The following is a 26,263-nucleotide window of genomic DNA, read 5'->3' on the forward strand; positions in this document are numbered from 1 at the left end:
GAATATAATGAGGATTCACTGACATTTAAGGTTTTTATTGGCTGCTGGACCCTATTGGCTACTGGACTCTATATGATTATTTTGAGGGTTTCCTTCAATGCTGCTGAGAAATCAAACAATCCATGTTCATGTGTGAGTGCATGTTGTGTGTTGTCGACAAATGCATTCAATCAGGAAGGCTCTACTTATAGTTCACAGCTCTCCTCACCATCGTTCTCCATCCTCCCACCCTTCTATCCCTCTATTCTCCTCCTGCCCACGCTGGCAGACAGACCATCCTGTTACAGGCGGGGCGGAGGAGAGGCACAGCAGTGGAACCGGGGTTATAGTCTCACCACAGTACTCGTGTATGCCTGTCAGACATGTCTTTAGCCCTCAGAGGATGTGCTCCAAACTGTTTCTTCCTCAGTCACATGGTGTGACTGGGCATGAATCACTGTCTTATACAGAACAGCCCAAAGTAGATTGACTGACACAGTTTTCTATCAAGATAAAACTCACAATGATGAACGTTGTCTCTTTGCTCCTGCATAATATTGGCAACATTTGAGGTAGTATTTTGTGGCAAGATACGGTTCTAGAGTCTGACTGACTGATAGCTGCTCTGGTAGAGGAGGAGAGGGAGAGAGTTGAGTAACTGCCAAGAAAGACTGCCTCAGTTAGTGAGGACGTGGAACCGGTCTCGCTGAACCAGAGTAAGGACGTGGAACCGGTCTCGCTGAACCAGAGTGAGGACGTGGAACCGGTCTCGCTGAACCAGAGTGAGGAACTGCTTGCCACACACACGGATTCAATACAAACTTTCTCAATAGAGACGGCCTCAAGTCCTTACCAAATGAGTGGTAATCTCACTTAAAACATCTGATCAGTAAGGCTTTAAAACACAGCCTACGTTACTGTGTTCCGCTACATTACTGCCACATTGATACTGGGGCTGGGAATTGGCAGGTACCACGAAATGTATGTGCCGATATGTATTGCGTATCTCACGATTTTATATATATATATTGCTATGCAATACTGGGATTTTATTGCGATTTTTATGTTCTAAACATTGCTCACTATATGTTTGCTGTAGAGGGATCAGAGAGAGCATGAGAATGAGTTTTCGTTCAAATATTTTTTATTGAACACACACGAATGGTGTATAGGTATAAGACAGGTATACAATTCTTATCTAAACATAAAAGAGCAGGCAGAAACAAAAAGGGTACAAAACAAATATTACAAAACAAGACATACAGAACAAGGACAGGTAGAAAGAAAGAGGGTAGGTGTCACCCCCCCCCTTTTCCCCCCCTTTATCCCTCCCCCACTTCTTCCCCCCCCCTTTATCCCTTCCCCTTATTCCCCTCCCGACTGCTCGGGTGGCGGTGCCAGCACATGCTGCCCAAAGGTGGATTAAAATATTACAATTGAGAGTGCGTTAAAAAGTACAAATTCACAGCGCCGAATGGTCCAAGTAAGAGAGGAAAGGCTGCCAGATTTGATCAAATGTTGATAATTTATTGTTCAGAATATATCTAATCCTTTCTAAGTGTACAGTGTTTGCCAATTCACTGAGCCATAATTTGGTAGTGGGCGCTTCCCTCTTTCCCAAAACAACAAGATTAGTTTTTTTGCCGAAATGAGACTGTAAGAGATGAGTTGTTTTTGAGGGTTGGTTAATCCGTTTAGGGAATCAGACACTCCCAGGATTATCAGAAGCGGGTCTGGGTCAATTGAAGTCTCCAGAACTTCAGAGAGGATCCTAAAAATTCCACACCAGTAACCATACAAGCTAGAGCATAGAGCAAAGCAGTGGAGTAGTGTACCCTGTGCAGCCTGACATTTATCACACATAGGGGATGTATCAGGAAATATCCTATGCAGTTTGGTTTTGGAATAGTGTAATCTGTGTAATACCTTGAATTGTATGAGACGATGTCTGGAGTTAATGGAGCAGGTGTGGATATACTCCAAGCTATCTTCCCAGTCTGCCACCGAAATGTCAGTCCCTAGTTCTTCCTCACATTTTGCCATAATGGCATCTGTAGAAGGTGTGCTAACAGATTGAAAAGCATCATATAGACGAGATATCAGTTTGTCTGAGGTGGGGGATGTTTTTATGCATCCGTCAAACATGGAAGGCTTAGCGTTCCCAAATGTTGGGAGGTGTTTTCTAATATAGTCTCTGATTTGTAGGTATCTGAAAAAGTTACTTCTGGGAAGATTCTAAGTTTCCCTCAGCAACTCAAAGGAAGCAAAGGTCCCTTCTATATATAAATCCCCTATGGTACTTATCTCCAACTCTCAAAGGTGTTATCAAGGTTAGAGGGGGCAAAGGAGGGGTTCCTGGCAACAGGGAGCATGAATGACATTGGTCTAAGCTCAAAGTGGGTTTTAATTTGCTTCCAGATTCGGACTGTGCTATGTATAATAGGATTGTTACGATAAAGTGACCTCTCCAGATTGACAGGCGACAAAATCACAGCACCAATAGAGAAGGGGTGACACTCCTCCCGCTCCATACTAAGCCAGCTGGGTGACGGACGTGCGTCATCCAGCAAAAACGTAACAGCGCGGAGGTTAGCGGCCCAGTAATAAAATATACAATTTGGGAGAGACAATCCTCCTTCCATTTTGGATTTGCAGAGGTGTTTTTTACCTATCCTGTGTGTTTTATAATCCCAGATGAAAGGATTGATAATTGAGTCCAGTTGTTTATGAAAGGATTTAGGTATGAATACTGGGATGTTCTGGTATAGGTAGAGCAGTTGTGGGAGGAAGACCATTTTAATGGCATTAATTCTTACAAGCAGAGAAATTGGGAGAGTTCTCCAAAATTGTATGTTTGTCTTGAGTTTTTGCATCAGAGAGGGGAAATTCTCTTTAAATAGTAAGGAGTATTGTTTGGTAACTACAATTCCTAGATAGGTAAATTTTTCTGAAGATAACTTAACTGGAAGATGKTCTAGCCAGGAGGTGTTTTGTAACCGTATGGGCATTAATTCACTCTTGTTCCAATTTATTCTGTATCCCGAGAAGGTACCAAACAAATTAATCACATCAAGAATAGCTGGAATACTAGCTTGGGGTTCTGTTACATAGAGGAGAATGTCATCTGCGTATAGGGAAATCTTATTTAGAGTATCTTTTAGTATTATAGCCGTGTATTGCTGCATCAGATCTAATCGCCTGAGCGAGAGGTTCAATGATTAGGGCGAAGAGCATAGGCGACAGCGCACAACCCTGCCTTGTCCCTCTGTAAAGGTTAAATCGGGGCGACAATGATTGGTTAGTGAGTATTCTCGCACAGGGGTTCCTATATAAAAGCTGGATCCAATTTATGAACCCATCTCCAATATTAAATTTCTGTAGGACTTTGAATAGATAGGACCACTCAACTTGGTCAAAAGCCTTCTCGGCGTCAAGAGATATAACGGCAAGGTCCACGTTTGGTAACCTCTGAGAATACATAATGTTGAAGAGGCGCCTGAGATTGAAGAAATGAGTTTTGATCAGTCATGGAAATAAAATGGCTGAAAAAATGTTGGCTCACTATTTAAAAAGATGGAGAACAAGTTACGCTACCGATACTTGGAGTCAAAGTATTGATATTATATCATCCAAAATAATAGCACGCTATGTCACTTTTTTTTCTCCCCCAACACTAATTGCTACATTGGCCCCATTGTTTGAACCTGAACAATGGCCGGTTGGAGCGGAGTGTGAGAATAAAGGAGGTTCTAAAGCCCTCCACTTGATCTGATCTGTGTAAGTGGGCTTGTGGAGTTCTTTACAGCCACCCTCCATTAATCCATTGTAGCTCCTCTCTAAAGCACTCGGAGGTGGTTATTAACTCACAGGGAGATGGGGAGAGAGATGCTCTGGGAGGACAGGGAAGAGAGATGGAGAGAGTGAGAGGTGCTGATAAGAGGTGTGTGTGTGAATGGTAGGAGCTCTCTGTCATTCACAGCAGTCTCTTTTCTCTCAGCGTCAGTGTAGGGGTAGGATATAGCAGTGTGTCACAATATCCATCGACTGACTTCCCCCATGGTGAAATGTGGATTCAGAATTCAACCAGGATTTCTTCTTAATTCACTGTCAGAATTCTCCAAGGTTCCGTTGCCAGGGGTTACCATGTGTTCTGTGCATCGTGTGGTTTCACACTTGATGTCTTCATACGTTGTCTGTACATCTCTATATGTGCTAACATCAAACAGTATGTTCATGATGTCCTTGGAAGGAGAAGTCTGACTGTTTAGGTAGGAAGTAATGTTCTGGTTTCACAAAGCATCTCTGGGATGTAATGAAATCCCATGCACAATTTCAATGGACCCACAGGTCTGTTCTTCCAGTGTGAATGTGGTCTTTAATTGAACATGCACAATTCCACCATTTGTCTCACATCAGAAAGCGACAGCCAACTGCACTGATCTGTCTAACTCGCAAACAGTCATGGGATAGCTAAAAAGAAGTTGGGCAACAATATGCTTTCTTAACATTCGAAACTGTTTCCAAGGTGACATAGTCCACTGAGAACCCCGTTTCATCCTCCAGTCAGAGTTAATCTTACCAAAAACCATAAACCTTTCGCTTATATTGATCATTTTTTATTTTCATGAGCAAGTCTTTACTGCCTAATTCTACATCTAGCTAAGGTGTTTTGTGGTGGTAGAATCGGTATTTATTCAATTCAAAATGTGCACGTAAATGTCTGCTTGCTGGCTGAACCAGTCTCAAATCAATCCATATGAAATGAAAGGCAGGAATGCTAACATTGTCAGTTCACACAATCCATACAGAATACTCCCTCTAGCTAGCTAGCTATTGTAGTGAAGTTCTAGCTAATGCACAAATTAGTTTTCATGAAATCTGGCATGGACGTATGGCCATTCAAACAAGCTTGCAATAGGGTGTTGGTTGGAGCAAGTTTGCTCAAGTGATCAAGCATGGTTTGCCATAGCAGCCAGTGCGTCATAGCTACCGAGAGTGGAGTGATTTTCAGAATTAGGAACTAGTGTTAGGCGGATACGCAATTTTTTATTTCTCTTTTAGATGAGTTCCACGTTCTACAAGACAGATTGGTCTCTGCAATTTCGGGATCCTTGGGACATCCCTAACTCATTGAAGTTGACATTTAAAATAGGTAAGGGTAAAGGTAGGGACGTCCCAAGGATTCCGGATAGCACTGACCAGGACAGATCAGTTGAGAGACGAGGGTTGAGTGACACCACCTGACGTGACAATGTGCCCAGTATAGTTTATTAATTAGCTTATGTTTTGATAATAAAATGAATTAGCTGAACAACCATATTGAATACAGTGTAATTCGATGAACTCTGTACTCGCAGGATGTTACTGCCAGGTCCACACCATGGCTATTAACTCTCACCCCATTCCCACTCCATTACCCAATTATTACAGTAAGATGGAACCATACTATGCGGTTTCCCCCAAAGCACCAGCACTACCCTTTCAGTATGTGAACCCTTTGGAATTACCTGGATTTCTGCATAAATGTTACATAAAATTTGATCTGATCTTCATCTAAGTCACAACAATAGACAGTGTGCTTAAACTAATAACACACATTATTTTATTTTTCTTGTCTATATTGAATACATAATTTAAACATTCAGTGTAGGTTGGAAAAAGTATGTGAACCCCAAGGCTAATGACTTGTAGAAAAGTGAGTCAGGAGTTGACTAACCTGGAGTTGAATCAATAAGACGAGATTGGAGATTTTGGTTAGAGCTACTCTGCCCCATAAATAAAAACACTCACAAAATTTGAGTTTGCTATTTAGAAGAAGCATTGCCTCATTGCCTGAACCATGCCTCGAACAAAAGAGATCTCAGAATACCTAAGATTAAGATTTGTTTCCTTGCATGAAGCTGGAAAGGGCTACAATAGTATCTCTAAAAGTCAGTCCACGGTAAGACAAATTGTCTAGAAATTTCAGCACTGTTGCTACTCTCCCTAGGAGTGGCCGTCCTGCAAAGATGACTGCAAGAGCACAGTGCAGAATGCTCAATGAGGTTAAGAAGAATCCTAGAGTGTCCGCTAAAGACTTACAGAAATATCTGGAAGATGCTAACATCTTTGTTGAAGGGTCTACGATACGTAAAACACTAAACAAGAATGGTGTTCATGGGAGGACACCATGGAAGAAGCCACTGCTGTCCCAAAAAAACATTGCTGCTCGTCTGAAGTTCGCAAAAGAGCACCTGGATGTTCCACAGCGCTACTGGCAACATATTCTGTGGACAGATGAATCTAAAGTTGTTGTTTGGAAGGAACACACAACACTATGTATGGAGGAAAAAGGCACTGCACACCAACTTCAAAACCTCATCCCAACTGTAATGTATGGTGGAGGGAGCATCATGGTTTGGTGCTGCTTTGCTGCCTCAGGACCTGGACAGCTTGCTGTCATCAACGGAAAAAGGAAAAGTTTATCAAGACATTTTGCAGGCAAATGTAAGGCTATATGTCCAATTTGAAGCTCAACAGAAGTTAGGTTATGCAACAGGACAACAACCCAAAAGACAGAAGTAAATCAACAACAGAATGGCAGAAGACAATACACCTTCTGGAGTGGCCCAGTCAGTCCTGTCCTCAACCCGATTTGAGATGCTGTGGCATGACCTCGAGGGGTGGTTCACACCAGGCATCCCAAGAATATTGTGGAACTGAAACAGTCTTGTAAAGAGGAATGGTCCAAAATTCCTCCTGACCATTGTGCAGGTCTGATTCGCAACCACAGAAAACGTTTGGTTGAGGTTATTGCTGCCAAAGGAGGGTCAACTTGTTATTAAATCCAAGGGTTTACATACTTTTCCCACCCTGCACTGTGAATGTTTACACAGTGTGTTCAATAAAGACATGAACAATTATAATTGTGTGTGTTATTAGTTTAAGCAGACTGTTTGTCTATTGTTGTGACTTAGGTGAAGATACAATTATGACCAATTTATGCAGAAATCCAGGTCATTCTAAAGTGTTCACATAATTTTCCTTCCCACTGTAACTGTAATTTCCCTAACCCCTGTTTAAGGATTTATTTAACCTGACAGACTTGGATAGGTCTCCACCAATATACTTTCACCAATCCTGTAACTTGATATCAGTTAGGCTCTAGGCCTATAATGTTGATGAAGGGAAGGAGGAATATAGGCCTAAAAGTGATGTCCTCTGAGAAGCGTTGCGAGAAGCGAGGTGTTCTTCTGGCTAAAGCCTAGATTGATGGTCTCTGTGGGCTAGACACTCCCTTTCCCTTACCCCTCGTCACGTCCTTAAACCTGATGCTCTTCTCTGGGAACAAATAGAAACCAGTTCCTCAGAAATGAACTGAAACACCCCTCACAGGTTTTCATTGGTACAACTAAGCAGAACAGGGTGGAATGGAATCTCAGGATGTTTTCATCATAGTCAGCCGGGAGCAGGACGCTCACTGAACCCTTTAGGACACACTGTCATCTTAGGGCTGAGTAATGATTTCCAAACAGTCCAGAAAGAAAGCCTTTTGCACAAAAATAACTCAGCCCTACTTTACAGAGCTGTATTTCCACTTCAGTAAAGTTCATCTTGTTTAATTGTATTCCTTTTCACCTTGTAATCCCGTCATGGGGGGAAAAAAGCACATCTTATCCTTTTAATTTTACAATGGTGGTTGGCTATTACAGTGGTTGACACGCACGAGCACACATGACAATCTGTGGCCCAGAGTTACGAGGGGAAGTAGCAAGGGTGTGTGCCTGCGGCGATAGGAAGTGAGTGTTTGTGATGTCATAGTAAATGCTCAGTGTTATCATTAGGAAACCTGCTCTTTGTTACCCACTGAAGAGGAAAGTTTCCTTCAACTAGCAGTTTAAATAACTGCCAAAGCCTCGATATCCAGGACAGGAGTTATGTTATGCAACCAGAAAACATACCACACACACAACATTTTAATAAAACCCACCATACATAATATTTTGATAGCCTATTTCTGCATTTTAATGTGTATTGACTCTATGTTCAGCCAGCGAAGGCTTCCTCTGGAAGGTTTCCTGTCTCTGGTCTTTCTCATTTTTTTTGTTGGCCTGTCTTGAGGATTATGATCAAACCTGCCTGGGAGATAAAAGGGCTCCGATGAGGCCTTTTGGATGGAGCCTCATGGCCCATAAATAGAGATGCTGCTGCTGGGATAGTAATTGCAGCCAGTTGAATTTACCAAATGGGACCAGACAAAGAGAGAACGGAAACCATAAGTTGTCGAGCAATTAGTGGCCTGGGTAGGCCTCTGCTGTTACCGACGGCCCCTGTCTACTGTATGCCTCTGCATACTGGGGACACACACACTCACAGACCACTGTACAGTATGCCTGTATCTGAGAGGCAGAGTGAGTACTTACTCAGGGATAGTGTGTCTGGATGTGCTCTCCTAGTCTCCCTGTGGGACTCATGCGCCTCATTACCTCTCATCATGCAGACGTACAGGAACCAACAGCATCTGCCTGGGAAGTCCTGTACAGAGAATGGATGCTCCTCAATAGTCATAAATTACAGGGCTTCTTCTTGTCCCCTTTCCCATATCTGCAGTGATATAAATGGTGCATTCATGCAGTCTCCTTTAAAGTAGTCTCTAATGTGAGGATTTAAGTCGATGCCAACTGCTAAGGGCACACAACTCCAAACTAACACACTTATCAAGACTGACAGTCTTACGGGGGTGAGACAGTTGCCATGGTGACAGAGAAGCCTGAGTGGTGTGATGTCCTGGAGCCACCTGAAGATAGAACAGTCTGACCTGTGTGTGGCTGACACACACACAGCCTGAAAGATGATGGAGGATGGCTTGTCAAGATAAGATGGGGCCTGGAATGTTTTGCTGGTTATTCATATTTTGCTCCCCAGGGGTGTGAAAGTAATGCGGGAAAATCGAGATCACAAATATCACCTATTATTATCCCATTACTTGTTTGTGATGTCGACTTGACTTTCAGAAATCAGAAGTAAGCACTCATCTGTACAGGCTACCCTTCTCTTTGTTCATAGTTTTTGTTCATAGTTTTAAGTCCAGTCTTTCTCAAGAGTATTGGCTCAGCCAATGTCTCAGGTCATGGTCTTATTAATCCTGCGGTCAGTGTTCTTTTTTGTTGTCTGTGAGTGAAGGTCCATCTGCTAATGCCCTGTTCTCATCCTCTCCCTATCACCTCCCTATCCCTGCAGGATAGCAATTACATTTTCTTTCTACCCCGTCGAGATGGGGCTGGCTGGACGCTTTGGCCGACATTGAATCCCCCTTCAGTCTCTGCTCTGCCTCTGTGTGCTGGTTAAGCTGTACCACTGCCCTCCCTAATCAACCCCTTTTATCACTACCCTCTTCGTTCCAACTCCATCCTCTCTGTCTCAGACAGAAAAACTACTGTTAGGCCTAGATCCAATCTGTGAAATATGGAATGTTCTGGCTAGGATCACACCATATACAAACACACCTCGTCAGCAGAAAAAGCTTTCCTCTTAGAGGTGTCTGAAGTGTGAACATAAACTCATTGTTGTGACAGAGTGGAGAAGGAGCATATCAGTGGGTGATTTAGAGGTTGAGAGAAATGAAAAGTTGAGAGAAATGAGTTGGGATTCTTTCCTTATAAAGGTGGTTCAACTTGTTTAGCCTACCTGCTGTCAGCAGATCTGGCTCTATATGAGGCCTGAGGATACAGGTGCCCTGGGCCCGTATCCACAAAGCATTTCAGAGTAGGATCTGTCCATAATCATATTTATTATGATCTATGTAAAAGGCAAAACTGATCATAGATCAGCACTCCTACTCTGAGACACTTAGTGGATACGGGCCCTGGTCATGACCTTTAACCTCACTAGCTATTGAGATCCATCTATTTAGAGCTTTCAGTATTTGCCTGGGTGTGTTTGTGATTTTAGATGTGTTCTTTTAGACGAGAGAAGCAGGTGAACGTTTATTTCACAGTCAATAGTACACTAGAAAAGGATTAGGCTACACTCAATGTTATTCCTCTTTGTTTGTCTGTTAATCTTTCGGTTTACAGTACATCTTGATACAGTTGTAGCCAGACAGTGTTTTACAGTTGATGCTGGTGGTTAGGCTTGGGAATTGCCAGGGACCTCACGATACGATATTATCGCGACACGTGCTGATACGATATGTATTGTGATTCTCACAGTTCTATATGTATTTCGATTCGATACTGCGATTTTTATTGCAATTTGAAGTTCCARACCAGAGTTATTTTCTGGCTTAAAACGGGGCTTAAGTGTTGCGTGGCAATAAGTGTTGTCGGCCATTGGTTTTAAAGCTAATTTCCTTCAATTGTACACATTTTGCCATGCAGCTGAGAGAAAATGTTGCCGTTTTAAACGTGAAAAAGTGCTTAGGCAGACTGCCCAAGGATTGAGAAAATGTGTTTTGATCAGGGAAATAAAAACGCTTAAAACATATTGGTTCACTATTTCAAAAGAAGATGGAGAACAAGCTATAGGATGAAAATACTGGATTTTTCCGCAGGTACAGCCTACTTGCGCTAGCTAACGCTACCTACAGTAGCAAAAAAATATATATGTACTTGGAGTCAAATATCGCTATAATATCGTCCCAAAATAATATTGCGATATGTAACTATAGATTTTTCCCCCATCACTGCTGTGGTCTAGCTGAGTGAAATGAGTGACTTATGTTTGTAAGAAGCAGCAGCAGTAGTCTAGGCTCCATGCCCAGTCAGTCCATGAACATTTCATTAGCTGTTCATCACAGACGGGGGCTTGAAAGGCACATCATGGAGAGCTAGGGAGCTGTTAAATGTATGTGAGGCTAGATGTGATTTTTATACAGTTATTATGCTGTGACGCTTCTCATTTTAGAGGCAGCTTGATGTCCTTGATTGGCGTTTATGGACATGTTTTCATAGACGTCAACACAATAAAAATAAACGATGATGAGGGGTCCCTCTATTGAGCCAAGTACATTATACAGTATGAATAGCATGCAGTTCAGTTCAGCAACATCACCTGACCTTTCTACTCTCTGTTGGAAGCTCTGTTTGACGGATGTAGAGTTGTTACTTCTCCTCCCACTCATTCACTTACCTCCTGGTTGACTCTATCCCTTGTTATGTATGCAGGAGGAGAGGATGGAGGGAGTGCATTGATCACGCTGAACATGGGCTGAAAAGAGGGCTCCTATTGAGTTGTGCACACACACCACTCCAGCTTGGCCACTGTGTTTTAGAGGCACACAATGATCCACCCACACACACTCTTTCCCACACACACTACCACACGAGAGAGGGCTTCAGAAACGAGCATGGCAGTTATACCTTTCGTGCTTTGCCTATGTTCATACAGGGCGTTCACTCACGACTCTAGAATGTAGAGAAAACGGGGCAATTCAAGAGGGGGCTACGAAATGAATGTCAAAACGTTGTTTTCTTTGCCCTATGTCATTATATATCACATACAATGAATCATTACATTGTTCTCTACAGTATTATAACCTTAATATAGTGGTATTTGACAGTGTTGATGAAATAAYGTTAATTTGCTGTGACCATTGCTAGTTTAGGCCACGCCTCTCTTGGTTGTATTTCTTCCATATTTGGCTTTGGGATGTGGTACAGTACAAGCTTTACGCATGTTGGATCAATCAAAAACCAATTTGATATCCACGTCATTTTCATCTCCAGATCCTCGGCTATATTGGCAATCAATCCATGTTGAGGGGCTGTTTTCTATGGCGATTTAAAGGGAAATAGTCAAAATACTCAATGAAAATAGGAAGAGATTGTCTTCTCGGAGGGTGGATATTGAAATTTGTAAATAAATATATATACATTTTTTTTATTCTGCGGATTTCATTTAGTAAAAGCCCATGTTTTCACTCAGAAACCAGCAGCCACAAGTTAGCTTGTCAGTTGCCATTCGAAGTAAGCCCGTGATGACATTGCATTCACTCTAAACATGCTACATTTTTCAAGTAAATCGTCAAACTTTTGAACCATATATGGTAGATACATGGGGTTTGGACTATTGTTTTCCTGACGCAACTCTCTATTGAATGAACATATTTCTCTAAATTTAAATGAAATAATCATTTTATGGGTGATAACCCTACATCATATTTTTTACCTAATCATCCACACAGTAATTTCTCTTATTGTGGTCATCCTCCCTGCTGCCAAGCCGTTTTACTACATTTACCACTGTGAGGGATTTTAGTAAAGCATTTAATTCTGTTGAGAAAAGAACCTGTTTGACTTGCCAAGTTGTTTCCTCCAGCTGAGACATTTATTGTGAGCGGAGTGCAGAGTGAAGGCCATGTTGTTCTGAGCAGGTCAGAATAGATCAGTCACAGTGTGATGTCAAGACAGCAGGCGCTGAACAGTTATCTGGCTGATTCTCTTTCTGCTTTCAGAGCCAGACATGAATTTAGTAATGAACCAACATTTTTAAAAGGCTTTTCATTCTACTGTTCACATGACCAATACACTACTAAATAGGTCTAGTTTATTGTGACTGTTCCATTTTGACTTCACTTTGGTTCCTGTAGAGGCTTGTATGGACGGAGACCCTGTTCTGCTCTACAGTGCCAGCTTTGTGCAGGATTGTAGTACCCTCCTCCCATACACTATGTGTTGGAACTAGCCAACTCTTCAATAGCCTGAATGAGGCTAGGATTGAAGTGTATTGTTTGCCAAAAGTAGCAGACTGCAATTTAATTTCCCAGTAATTTAAGTCTGATTCTCCCTGACAGATGTAGCCAACGGCTCCAGTTCGGGGTACCGGCCGCCCCCCAGGACGAAAGAGGTGGTCATCAATGGGCAGACGGTCAAGCTCAAGTACTGCTTCACCTGTAAGATCTTCAGACCACCGCGTGCCTCTCACTGCAGCCTTTGTGACAACTGTGTCGGTGAGTCACTGTTGGGCCACACATGCTGGGAGGGTGGGTGGACTGAAGGTGAAAAGTGTTTGTGTGTGTGTGTGTGTKTGTGTGTGTGTGTTTGTGTGTGTGTGTYTGTGTGTGTGCAAATGTGTTTGCCTTTGTGTGCAGATATTTTTCTATGTCTCAATTTGTGTTTGTTTTCTGCATGTTTGTGTGCTCTGTATATACATGTAGCTAAAAGGAATGTTAGGAATGTTTAGGAATGTTAAGACTATTGACTTCTATGGTGTTCGACAGATGAAGCATTGGTCTTCCAGCCTTCTCTCCAGGCCCACCTGAGACTGTGATCACTGCTCAGCCTCCACAGAGCCACAGCCTCCCTCTTGTTGTGTTCTCCTGTTCTTTTCCCAGAGTCCCCATTTGGCTAGGGATTTATGGGCTCATTAACACTGAGCAGAGAAAGATGGGTGACACAACTGTCATTATGAAATCTGGAGCCCCCCCTTGTTTCATAACTCACTCTGAATCACCTCACCCCCTCAGGCCTGTTCTGTTGTGGGGAGATTGGAGCTTTTACAACACTCAGAGGGACATTGTTTTCACTGAACAACTTTCTTCCATCCTCCTCCATCTCCCTTTCTCCACCCTCATCCCCCCACCTGCAGTGCAGCCTGTCTGTCCCTCTCTCCCTATCTTTTTGTAGTGGAAAAGCAGGCTACTCCCTGAAGCAGTAGAGGAAGAAGCGGGAGGATTTGCTTCTCTCTTCCACACAAGCAGTGAGCATGCTCTCTCTAGGCTTCTCACTGACTGGCTTGTCTGAGATTCTGTGACTGACCTAGGGCTTATCTCAACCTCTTCGAAACGAATCAAATAAAATGGTATTGGTCACGTACATATACTTAGCAAATGTACTTAGCAGATGTTATCGCGGGTGTTGCGAAATGCTTATGTTCCTAGTTCCAGTCTGGAATATACACTACCGTTCCAAATTTTTGTCCATGAAAATAACATCAAATTGATCAGAAATTCAGTGTAGACATTGTTWATGTTGTAAATGACTATTGTAGCTGGAAACGGCTGATTTTTTWAATGGAATATCTACATAGGCGTACAGAGGCCCATTATCAGCAACCATCACTCCTGTGTTCCAATGGCACGTTGTGTTAGCTAATCCAAGTTGATCATTTTAAAAGGCAAATTGATCATTAGAAAACCTTTTTGCAATTATGTTAGCACAGCCTAAAACTGTTGTCCTGATTTAAAGAATCAATAAAACTGGCCTTCTTTAGACTAGTTGAGTATCTGGAGCATCAGCATTTGTGGGTTCAATTACAGGTTCAAAATGGCCAGAAACAAAGTACTTTCTTCTGAAACTCGTCGGTCTATTTTTGTTTTGAGAAATGAAGGCTATTCCATGTGAGAAATTGCCAAGAAACTGAAGATCTCGTACAATGCTGTGTACTACTTCCTTCACAGAACAGGGCAAACTGACTCTAACCAGAATAGAAAGAGGAGTGGGAGGCCCCGGTGCACAACTGAGCAAGAGAACACGTACATTAGAGTGTCTAGTTTGAGAAACGGACGCCTCACAAGTCCTCAACTGGCAGCTTCATTAAATAGTACCCGCAAAACACCAGTCACAACAAGCTGTTGACGTTGTGGGAAAGGTTATTTTCCTGGTACCACTCCACCGCCACGCAGTCATGGGTTAACAGGGAGTACTGGATGGGGCTGAGCACGCACCCTTGAAGGGCACCTGTGTTGAAGATCAGTGTAGCGGAGGTGTAGTTGCCTACCTTCACTACATGGGGACGGCCCGTCAGGAAGTCCAGGACCAAGTTGTACAGGGCCCTGAGCCTAGTGTTGAGCTTGGAGGGCATTATGGTGTTGAAGGCTGAGCTGTAGTCAATGAACAGCATTCTTGCATACACTACTGGTCAAAGGTTTTAGAACACCTATTCATTAAAGTGTTTTTCTTTATTTTTACTGTTTTCTACATTGTAGAATAATAGTGAAGACATCAAAACTATGAAATCACGTAGTAACCAAAAAAGTGTTAAACAAATCAAAATATATTGAGAGATTTGTCAAATASCCATCCTTTGCCTTGATGACAGCTTTTCACACTCTTCACCTGGAAGGCTTTTCCAACAGTCTTGAAGGAGTTCACACATGTACTGAGCATTTGTTGGCTGCTTTTCCTTCACTCTGCGGTCCTACTCATCCCAAAACATATTAATTTGGTTGAGGCCAGGTCATCTGATGCAGCACTCCATCACTCTCCTTGGTCAAATAGCCCATACACAGCCTGGAGGTGTGTTGGGTCATTGTCCTGTTGAAAAACAAATGATAGTCTCACTAAGCCCAAACCAGATGGGATGGCGTATCGCTGCAGAATACTGTGGTAGCCATGCTGGTTAAGTATGCCATGAATTCTAAATAAATCAGTGTCACCAGCAAAGCACCCCCCACACCATCACACCTCCTCCTTCATGCTTTATGAAGGGAACCACACATGCGGAGATCATCCGTTCACCCACACCGCATCTCACAAAGACTGTGGTTGGAACCAAAACTTTCCAATTTGGACTCCAGACCAAAGGACACATTTCCACCAGTCTAATGTTCATTGCTCATGTTTCTTGGCCCAAGCTAGTCTCTTCTTATTATTTGTGTCCTTTAGTAGTGGTTTCTTTGCAGCAATTTGTGCATGGAGGCCTGATTCACACAGTATCCTCTGAACAATTGATGTTAAGATGTGTCTGTTACTGCATTTATTTGGGCTGCAATTTCTGAGGCTGGTAACTCTAATGAACTTATTCTCTAGAGTAGAGGTAACTCTGGGTCTTCCTTTCCTGTGGCGGTCCTCATGAGAGCCAGTTTCATCATAGCGCTTGATGATCTTTGCGACTGCACTTGAAGAATCTTTCTGGATTGACTGACCTTCATGTCTTAAAGTAATGATGGACTGTTGTTTCTCTTTGCTTATTTGAGCTGTTCTTGCCATGATATGGACTTGGTCTTTTACCAAATAGGGCTATTTTCTGTATACCACAACACAGCTGATTGGCTCAAACGCATTAACTTCTTATGGCTGAGTTCCCGTTAACGGGATCGACTTGACAACAGCCAGTGAAAGTGAAGGGCGCCAAATTCAAACAACAGAAATCACATAATTAAAATTCCTCAAACATACAAGTATTTTACACCATTTTAAAGATAAACTTGTTGTTAATCCCACCACACCATCTGATTATGTTAGGTCAGTACCTAGTCACAGAAAAACACAGCCATTTTTCCAGCCAAAGAGAGGAGTCACAAAAAGCAGAAATAGAGATACAATTAATCACTAACCTTTGATCTTCATCAGATGACACTCATAGGACTTCATGTTACACAATACATGTATGTTTTGTTCGATAAAGTTCATATTTATATCCAAAAATCTTAGTTTACATTGGCGCGTTATGTTCAGTAATGTTTTGCCTCCAAAACATCCGGTGATTTTACAGAGAGCCACATCAATTTACAGAAATATTCATCATAAATGTTGATGAAAATACAAGTGTTATGCATGGAACTTTAAATAAACTTCTCCTTAATGCAACCGCTGGGTCAGATTTCAAAAAAACTTTACGGAAAAAGCACACCATGCTATAATCTGAGTACGGCGCTCAGACACAAAAACAAGCCATACAGGTACCCGACATGTTGTGGAGTCAACAGAAGTCAGAAATAGCATTATAAATATTCACTTACCTTTGATGATCTTCATCAGAATGACTCCACAATGACTCCACAAGGAATCCCAGTTCCACAATAAATGTTTGTTTTGTAAGATAAAGTCCATAATTTATGTCAATACCTCCTTTTTGTTCGCGCGTTTAGTTCAAAAATCCAAATTCACGACGCGCAGGCACACTTAGTCCAGACGAAAAGTCAAGAAATTCCATTACAGTTCGTAGAAACATGTCAAACGATGTATAGAATCAATCTTTAGGATGTTTTTAACATAAATCTTCAATAATGTTTCAACCGGAGAATTCCTTTGTCTTTAGAAACGAAAAGGAACGCAGCTACCTCTCACGGGGCGCGCCTGAGTGAGCTCGTGGCACTCTGCCAGACMCCTGACTCAATCAGCTGTCATTCCCTCATCCTTCACAGTAGAAGCATCAAACAAGGTTCTAAAGACTGTTGACATATAGTGGAAGCCTTAGGAAGTGCAATATGACCCCATAGACACTATATTGAATAGGCAAACCTACAAACCTCATATTTCCCACTTCCTGGTTGGATCTTTTCTCAGGTTTTTGCCTGCCATATGAGTTCTGTTATACTCAGACATCATTCAAACAGTTTTAGAAACTTCAGAGTGTTTTCTATCCAAATCTACTAATAATATGCATATTTTAGCTTCTGGGCCTGAGTAGCAGGCAGTTTACTCTGGGCACCTTATTCATCCAAGCTACTCAATACTGCCCCCAGCCATAAGAAGTTAAGAAGGAAAGAAATTCCACAAATTAACTTTTAAGAAGGCACACCTGTTAATTGAAATGCATTCCAGGGGACTACCTCATGAAGCTGGTTGAGAAAATTCCAASAGTGTGCAATTTTGTCATCAAGGCAAAGGGTGGCTACTTGAAGAATCTCAAATATATATTTTAACACTTTTTTGGTTGTTACATGATTCCATATGTGTTATTTCATAGTTTTGATGTCTTCTCTATTATTCTACAATGTAGAAAATAATAAAAATAAAGAAAAACCCTTGAATGAGTAGGTGTTCAAAACCTTTAACCGGTAATGTATATATTTTTGTCCAGATGGAATAGAACAGTGTGCAGTGCAATGCTGATTGAGTCATCCTTTGGATCTGTTGGAGCAGTATGAAAATTGAAGTGTGTGTTGGGTAAGGTGATCCTTAAAAAGCCTTCCAAAGCACTTCATGATGACAGAAGTGAGTGCTACAGGGCAATAGTCATTTAGTTCAGTTACCTTCGCTTTCTTGAGTACAGGAACAATGGTGGACATTTTGAAGAAAGTAAGGTCCAACAGACTGGGATAGGGAGAGATTGAATATGACTGTAAACACTACAGCCAGCTGGTCTGCACATGCTCTGAGGACGTGGCTAGGGAATGCTGTCTGGGCCAGCAACCTTGCGAGGTTTAACACACTTAAATGTCTTTCTGACGTCAGTCATGGAGAACTGGAGCTAATAACAATAATGATTGATTGGATTTCCTTAACACGGGAACTTCCTGTTTGTTTCTTCTTATAGGACGGGATGAGTTGAATGGAGACGTGATCTGATTTGCCGAAGGGAGGGTGGGGTGGGCCTTGTAGTCCCAGAAGGGGGAGTAGCAATGGTCAAGAGTCCTCGATGAGCATGTAGCGTAGGCGATGTGTTGATTAAACTTTGGTCGTTTTTTCCTCAGATTTGCGTTAATAAAGTCCCCAGCTAGATTAAATGCAGCCTCAGGATATGCAGTTTCCAGTTTGGACAAAGTCCAGTGTGGTTTCTTTAGAGCCGTCGTGGTGTCTGCTTGAGGGGGAATATGCACGACCGTGACAATGACCGAAGAGAATTCTCTCGGGAGGTAATGCATTYCAAATCGGGAGAGCAATAGGGCTTGAGTTCTTGTTCTTACCACAATCACACAATGAGTTGTTAATCATGAAACGTGGGAGGAGGGTAACATACACCTTTGTTGCTCCTTGTTTCAGCAAGGTGCCTTCGGCTGCCTAGGTAACGCACCTTCCTGCAAGAGCACATGTAGTCAGGAGCAGAGAAGAGCTGAGGAGAGGAACATTTGCAAGTTTTTATTTTATTTTATTTTATTTATTTATGCTATTCAAACGATTACAATGGTGATCGTAGTCATTTGGCTGAAAAATAACCATCATCCAAAATTCCAGAACGGTGACAGCCCTGCTCATCACATTCTGTTTACTTTTCTCTTCCTTAAGCTCCTCTCCCAGCTCCCTCACAGCATGCACATTCCTGATTATCTTTACATAGCTCGTAGCATTGAGATTTAAATGGCAAATATCCAAAAGCTGTGTATTTCGATAGTGTTCCAAATATAGATTGTTTAAGCTAAGTGCCAAAATTCACCTTTTATTCTATTGTATTCATGCATGCCCAGGCATATTTTGGAGGCACGTTGCCAGAACTGAATCCTGACAGTAGGTTCTTTGAGACTGGATTCCTGCTTTGTGAGATTAATAACACACACACACACACACACACACACACACACGGACGTGCATACAAACCGACACAAACCGCCTCATCACCAGGCATTCTGTCTTTTATTTCAATTGAAAAAGTGGTGTCTGAAGCAATCTGCCTGAAACTGTACTGAGTGGTGTCTGAAGCAATCTGCCTGGAAAACTGTACTGAGTGGTGTCTGAAGCAATCTACATAGTAACAGTACTGGCACACTGGACTCTACTATAATGGTCCTTTGCCTCCTGTCAGCTTCAAGTCCTCACACAGTCAGACAAGTCCCTAATGGAGGTCTCTCAGGATGTTATTATCCATGTGCCCACAGTACCACTCATTCACAGACCCACTTAACTCCACAGCAGATTTGGGCTGTGGACACACAGCCTCCCTCCCCTCTGTGCAATAGCTCCTGTTTGAATAGGCAGCAGCAGTCTGAAACAGTAGCTAATCATGCCAGGGCTCAAAGGGAAGGCTCACTTCCTGTAATTTGGATGTAATGTGGGATGTGGATCATTTCCATTATAATCACAGTTCACATTCTGCCAGGGAGGTTTAGGTAGGAGTGTGGTAAAGGTGCCAAGAAGGCCCACTGCTGTGTGTGTGTGTGTGTGTGTGTGTGTGTGTGTGTGCGTGCGCCCCAGGGACAGGCACTTTAACTATAAATAGCAACATTTAATTTGCCATCAAGGTGGAAATGGTGAACTGTATGTGGGTTACATACTGTGTGTCTGTGGTGCTTTGAATATACTGCTGTTTTTCAGAGGCATACCTCTACCTACCTTTGTACCTGACTGTAGCCAGCTTCCTCTTGCTGGCAGGTAGGCAGTGTCTCAAAGCTCTAGTACACTCAATATAAATATTCCATCTCCACCTTATTCTCTCTGTCTCTGTGTCTCTGTTTCTCTGTCATTCTCTCTCTCTGCATCCTCCCCCTTTCTCGCTGTGTATCTCTCTCTCCCAAGCATCATTGCACTTGCTTAATGTGTCTTTAATGTGAGTTTCTCTCTTCTTTCCCGCAGAGCGTTTTGACCACCACTGTCCCTGGGTGGGGAACTGTGTTGGGAAAAGGAACTACCGTTTCTTCTACATGTTCATCCTCTCCCTCTCCTTCCTCACAATCTTCATCTTCGCCTTTGTCATCACACATGTCATCTTACGTAAGTAATTGACAATAAAGATTGTACACACACACACACACACACACACACACACACACACACACACACACACCTCTTCCTCCTGGTTCTGGTTGTGTCAGAGCAGCTAGCCAGCAGGCTGTAAGTGGGCGGGCGTTGTGAAGCCCAGCAGTATTCTGGCTCCTTACCATCCCCCCCCAGAGTGAGCAGATAGTAGAGTCTGTGTGTGTGTGGGTGAGGGAGAGTGGGTGAGGATGACGGCTGGGAAAACAACTGGAGAAAAGAATGGAAGTCACAAATTAACCAACAGAGAATTCTCTCTTCAGTTGATCTTTCTTTTGTATCCTTCTCTTGATTTTGACTGTGGGCAAAATAGAAATTCTAGTCTCCTTCTGAAGAGAAGTCTGCTCTGTTTACAAAGTGTTATATTGACTGCCCACGTCACTATAACAAGGTTACCAAGCCCCTCTCCTGTACAGCCCATATAATTATAGTAGTCCTCTCAGRGTAGCTGTGAAGGGCACCTAGCTAGAAACACCTGTCACTGTTATGGATGAGACGAGCAGCACAGAGATCAATATGTCTCTTGGTGACTGAATTAGGCTAGATGGCCGTATTGGATTGTGCTCCTTCTCCTCCCCTCTCTATCCTGTATCCCAGATGGCAGTTAAAATGTAATGGCAATTAAAGTGGGTGCGCTCTGTCTTGCTCAGCCTCAGCATAAACTTGCTGACTGAATAAAAAAAGCTACTAAGTGTTTATGGCGTATGATATCCAATCCGCCCTGCATCATTATGTGTACACACAGCACAGGGAGAGCTGTACGCCACTTTATACTCTGAAGGCTTATCAGTATATTGGGTGCCAGTACAGATGGGTTATCTTCTGCTACTCTCATAATCTTAGCCTATTAGTCAAAACATTTCACTGTAGACTAGTGATGTCTCTTTTCTGAGAGGGGCTCTCACTCCCTAACATAGTGTCAGATATATTGTAGGTGCCATGGTATTTTGACCTTCTAACTTGTGTTATATGTTGTCAGCTTTGAGAGGGTATTGTGCTCTATCCCCTAGTAGCCTACAGTACATCGGGCTTCGCTCCATTCAAAGCCAAGCTCTGCGGCTGACCTTTCACCTTACTCAGTCTAAAGTTTTTTTTAGATTCTTTAGAATGTTTAACTGTTATTAAACTCTCGTCTCTCACTGCAGGATCCCATCGACAAGGGTTCCTCAACGCACTCAAAGACACTCCTGCTAGATATCCTTTCTCACAATGGTGTGATGGATGACTGCTGTCCCAGCTCTGCATGACTGCTGTCCCAACTGGTGCCTCTGTGGCTCCCTCCCTCTCATATAAATTGTCTCTCTGTACAGTATCGCTCTCTCTCTCTCTCTCTCTCCCTCTCCATCCTCCCTCCCTCCATCTCTCAGTGTTGTTGCGTTCCAAACAGCAGGATTTGTCTTGTTGTGTCCTCAGAGGTTGACAGCCGCCTGGGGTGGAGAGGATGACCCTGTGGCTGACCCTGTGGCTGACCCTRTGGCTGACCCTGTGGCTGACCCTGTGGCTGACCCTGTGGCCACTACTGTTCAAAATACTACTAGAAGCTAGCTGCTAGCCAACCCATAGTCTCTACACAACTGCAGAGGAACAGTAGTTTTGCTTTGATTTTAGGGCCAGGCATTTTTTTCTGCCCAGATCAAATAGTTATTACAATATATGTATTTTTTATTTATTGGAATGCTTTTCAGTTTTAAGCCCCAAAAAAGTGAAAATCCTCAGCATGGAACTGTTCTATGATTTCCCTGTAACCTCTACTAGTGTCACCTCTCTGTGCCTCTCATCTCCCAGACAACTCTATACTGTATTCTCCATTTCAGCGGCCCGACACTCAGGTAATCTATAATCTGCCAGCCAGGCTGCTTGATGTGTGAGTGTGTCTCTCTGTCTGTCGGGCTTCATTTGTCTGTAGGCATGCTGCTGCTCTCTCAGGGAGATAAGAAGCACGTCGGGCCCTCTGGTGAGGAACCGTATTGCAGGCTCAGCTGATAACACAGCAGCCCAATGTTGTACAGCAGCGCAGTGCTTTAAACAGGCAGGCAGGGGATGAGGCCTGATAACATCTATCTCACCAGTCTCCTGTATGTGAATGATGACATCCTTTGCTTGTCCTTGAGAGAGGAGGGGGCAGAAAGTCATCATGGAGGAGATGGTAGTTGGATTAACTCTAACCTGCCCTTGTGTGTTCTCTTTTCTTTTAGTGTATGTATGGGGCGGCAGGTAGCCTAGTGGTTAGAGCGTTGGTCCAGTAACCGAAAGGTTGCTGGATCAAATCCCTGTGCTGGCAAGGTAAAAATCTGTCGTTCTGCCCCTGAACAAGGCAGTTAACCCACTGTTCATAGGCCGTCATTGTAAATAGGAATTTGTTCTTAACTGACTTGTTAAAATAAATGTATACATGTGGCTGTGTGTGTGTGCAAGCACAGGAGTCAGGACATAATGACAGTAGTAGTAGCAGCCCAGGGGAAGCACTTTTACATAACTCCTCTCACTGGGATTAGGGTTTGGCAGTATACCGTATTTTACAATATACTGGTATTGATGCATTGACCGATTTGGGTTTTTACCTTTATAACGGTATTTGAATGTTTAGTTTGTTAAATGTGATACGCTGTGTTATGTCCATTTTTATAGTTTACTCCGCTACTTGAGTCATCTCTCCGCTCTCTCTCTCCATGCCGCTTTCCACACAGACCTAGTCCCGCCCCCTGTCACTCAAGGAGCGCATTTGTTGTTGCTCAACCACGAGACACTTGCGTTCAGTCTGCATGGTCAATGCAGCAATGTTGATGACAACGATGTTGTTTCTTTGCTTCTTATTAATATAAATCCACAAGCATTGTATACTTACACTATTAGTTTGTATCTTATATCTGCAAATAGTTTGTTTGTCTTTGCAAGTTGTGGCTGAATCGAGTTAGCCGCTAATGTTAATCGTTAATTTTAGTTTGCTGGCTAGTTAGCTAATAAATGTTCTGAGTTAGAGCAAACATAGCTAGCTATACAGCCTGATAGCAGTAGTGGTGTAGGCCTAAACCTTCTAAATCAATGAGGCATAGGCGTAGCATGAATATGTTAGCTACATAAAGCTATAGGAATATATTAGCTACATAGAGTAGACTAGACTTAATCTGTGTCCGAGAAACCATAAAGTAGCTAAGAGAAAATATTTAAATTAGCTAAAGATTATAGGGACCCCTAGGAAACACTGACCAACACTTTGGTTCCTAACCTGTCACAATAACTCCTCCCTGGCATTTTCTTTTGTAGTCATGTCAAACAACACTGTATTCAAAGTGCCCACTATTATATTCTAACTATAGAATTAGAATAATCATTCTATTTCCATGATTCCAATAGTTCACCGAAGTGTTTTGATCTAAATTGTGAGTCAAATCACAATTTTAACATTTGGTAAAAAAATAAGGCCTAGTGCCTCCCGACTGGCACAGCGGTCTAAGGCACTGCATCACAATGCTAGAGGTGTCACTATAGACCCGGGTTCGATTCCGGGCTGTATCACAACCGGACGTGATCGGGAGTCCCATAGGGCAGCGCACAATTGGTCCAGCGTCGTCCGGGTTAGGGGAGGGTTTGGCCGGGGGGGGGGGGGCTTTACATGGCTCATCGCGCTCTAGCGACTCTTGTGGCGGGCCGGGCGCCTGTAGGCTGACCTCGTCGTCAGTTAAGTGGGCAGGTGTTAAGAAGCGCGGTTTGGAGGACGCATGACTTGACCTTCGACTCCTGAGCCCGTTGGGGAGGTGCAGTGATAAGACAAGATCGAAAAAGGGGGTAAAAAAGAAAAACAATTAAAATAATAAGAAATCAAAATAAGGCCTTGATTTTTTGCCCATATTGCGCAGCCCTATGTGGCAGTGTGGAAATGATCAAATACCATCATACCGTCAAAAATGTGAAAAATACTGCCATCTTTTGGCCATATCGCTCTAACTCTGATCTGCCGCTGCTACTGATTCTGATTCTGCTGCTCCTGATTCTGCTGCTCCTGATCTTTGAGACCACTGTTCCACTGTACTACCATGCTGTTTCCAGTCAAGTGAACAGAGGGCTAGGCAGGCTAGCTAGAGTAAGGACAGGCATTGGCAGCAGGTCAATACTGCCCTTTCCTTTCCTCTACTCTGTGTGTTTGATGTATGTATGTGAGGGAAAGAGAGCAGATGTGTGTCTCTATCTGTCAATAAGAGAGGGTACCTGGTGTGAAATAGCGTTTAAATCGGTGATATCACTCGCTCTGAGACCTTGAAGTATTTTTCCCCTTGCATTAGTGATATGTAACGATGCTTCGTGGGAGGCAGTTGTTGTGTTAAGAGGGTCCCTAGTTTGAGCCCAGGTTGGGGCAAGGAGAGGGATTGAAGCAAACCTGTTTCAAGAGCATGCACCTGTTACTGAGCTGTAGCATAGGACAGTGTATGTGTCAGGTTTTCCTTAACCCTTTGGTCACTGTGCTGGAGGTGGTGGTGTGTTTCTTCTCTGTCTGGTCCATAGTGGGGCTGTCTGGATTCCACACATACCTGATCAGCTCCAACCAGACCACAAATGAAGATGTGAGTACATGGATACACACACTCACAAATCATCTTAATTTGTGAAGCAGAGAGAGAGTAAGTGTATAACTGGATTTCTCTTAAATTGCTGAAGTTCTCATGTGTAAAACATCAGTACCTGCAGGGTTCATACATACCCCCAGCCATCTCCTGTCTCCTACCAGATTACACAGACACTACTAAACCCCCAGCCTTCTCCTGTCTCCTACCAGATTACACAGACACTACTAAACCCCAGCCTTCTCCTGTCTAGCTGATTACACAGACACTACTAAACCCCCAGCCTTCTCCTGTCTAGCTGATTACACAGACACTACTAAACCCCCAGCCTTCTCCTGTCTAGCTGATTACACAGACACTACTAAACCCAGGCAGCAGTTTGGTTTTTCCTCTAGTGGATGGTTGAGTTTAGTGGAAGACAGCCAGATCTGAGTCTGACCTCATCTATTTCCAGGCAGTTTGCCTCATCGCTCACCACTGTAGAGCTGCCTGGGACATTATAGACACATACACACAGAAGGAACCGAAAGTTCCGGATAAAAGTCTGAGGAAATTGATCTTCCCTTTTTAAATACAAATTATGTTTTTAACCCCTGGTTTACTGCTCTGATTGTGGCCTTTTCTGTTTCAGATCAAAGGGTCATGGTCGTCTAAAAGAGGGAAAGACAATTATAACCCTTACAGCCACGGAAACATATTCACCAACTGCTGTGCAGCGCTGTGTGGACCCCTGCCACCCAGGTAAGGACAGTCCTGTGTTTGCGTGCGGATCTGACATATATTTGGATTTACCCAGAATGTAACATATGGCACACTATCATCCTCTGTCTTAGAGAAGTGTCAAATCCAATAGTTCTTCTCATTCTAGGAGAAATCAGTTTTTCCCGTCACTGTAATTTCCTACATTGTCAGTAAGCTAAAATAGGTCCGTCACACAGAGCTCATCTTGATCTCGCTAGAGAGCTGCTGCTGTGAAATCATCTGCCTGCAGCTACTCCTCATTCAGACCTCTGATAGTACAAAGGATTCCAGCACCTCCCAGTGAGATCAAACTATGCACATAGAAATGCTAGATGTAGTAGTCATTGTATCTATAGACTCATAGCCATTGATTGCTTATTAGCTTGTCTTATCCAACACTTCCTTCTCTACAGAATTTGCATTCAGACACATCATCAATATAACCCTTTCATTTGGATTACCTCACTGTGTATAACTCATAGTTGAACCCCCATTTTTTAAAATTATGTTTTATTTATTTTTTATTTTTTTATTTCACCTTTATCTAACCAGGTAGGCCAGTTGAGAACAAGTTCTCATTTACAACTGCGACCTGGCCAAGATGAAGCAAAGCAGTGCGACAAAAACAACACAGAGTTACACATGGGATAAACA

The 26,263-nt window shown here is 42.9% G+C and overlaps 2 protein-coding genes across 2 annotated transcripts in view; one reads left to right on the top strand and one right to left on the bottom strand.

Moving 5' to 3' along the window:
• LOC111968845 (kelch repeat and BTB domain-containing protein 11) overlaps positions 1–26,263 on the bottom strand; it is a 340,328-nt gene that overhangs the window by 272,227 nt on the left and 41,838 nt on the right. The gene's annotated exons all lie outside the window — the stretch shown is intronic.
• The window catches only part of LOC111968841 (palmitoyltransferase ZDHHC14), a 97,600-nt gene that overhangs the window by 56,049 nt on the left and 15,288 nt on the right, over positions 1–26,263 (top strand). The window contains exons 4-8 of the mRNA XM_023994744.2: positions 12,752–12,907; positions 20,130–20,267; positions 21,455–21,503; positions 24,766–24,868; positions 25,500–25,609. Of these exons, the coding sequence (XP_023850512.1) occupies positions 12,752–12,907; positions 20,130–20,267; positions 21,455–21,503; positions 24,766–24,868; positions 25,500–25,609 (556 nt within the window). The remainder of the gene's footprint in view (positions 1–12,751; positions 12,908–20,129; positions 20,268–21,454; positions 21,504–24,765; positions 24,869–25,499; positions 25,610–26,263) is intronic.

Source organism: Salvelinus sp. IW2-2015, linkage group LG9 (genome assembly GCF_002910315.2).
Source record: "Salvelinus sp. IW2-2015 linkage group LG9, ASM291031v2, whole genome shotgun sequence".
Classification (NCBI taxonomy): domain Eukaryota; kingdom Metazoa; phylum Chordata; class Actinopteri; order Salmoniformes; family Salmonidae; genus Salvelinus; species Salvelinus sp. IW2-2015.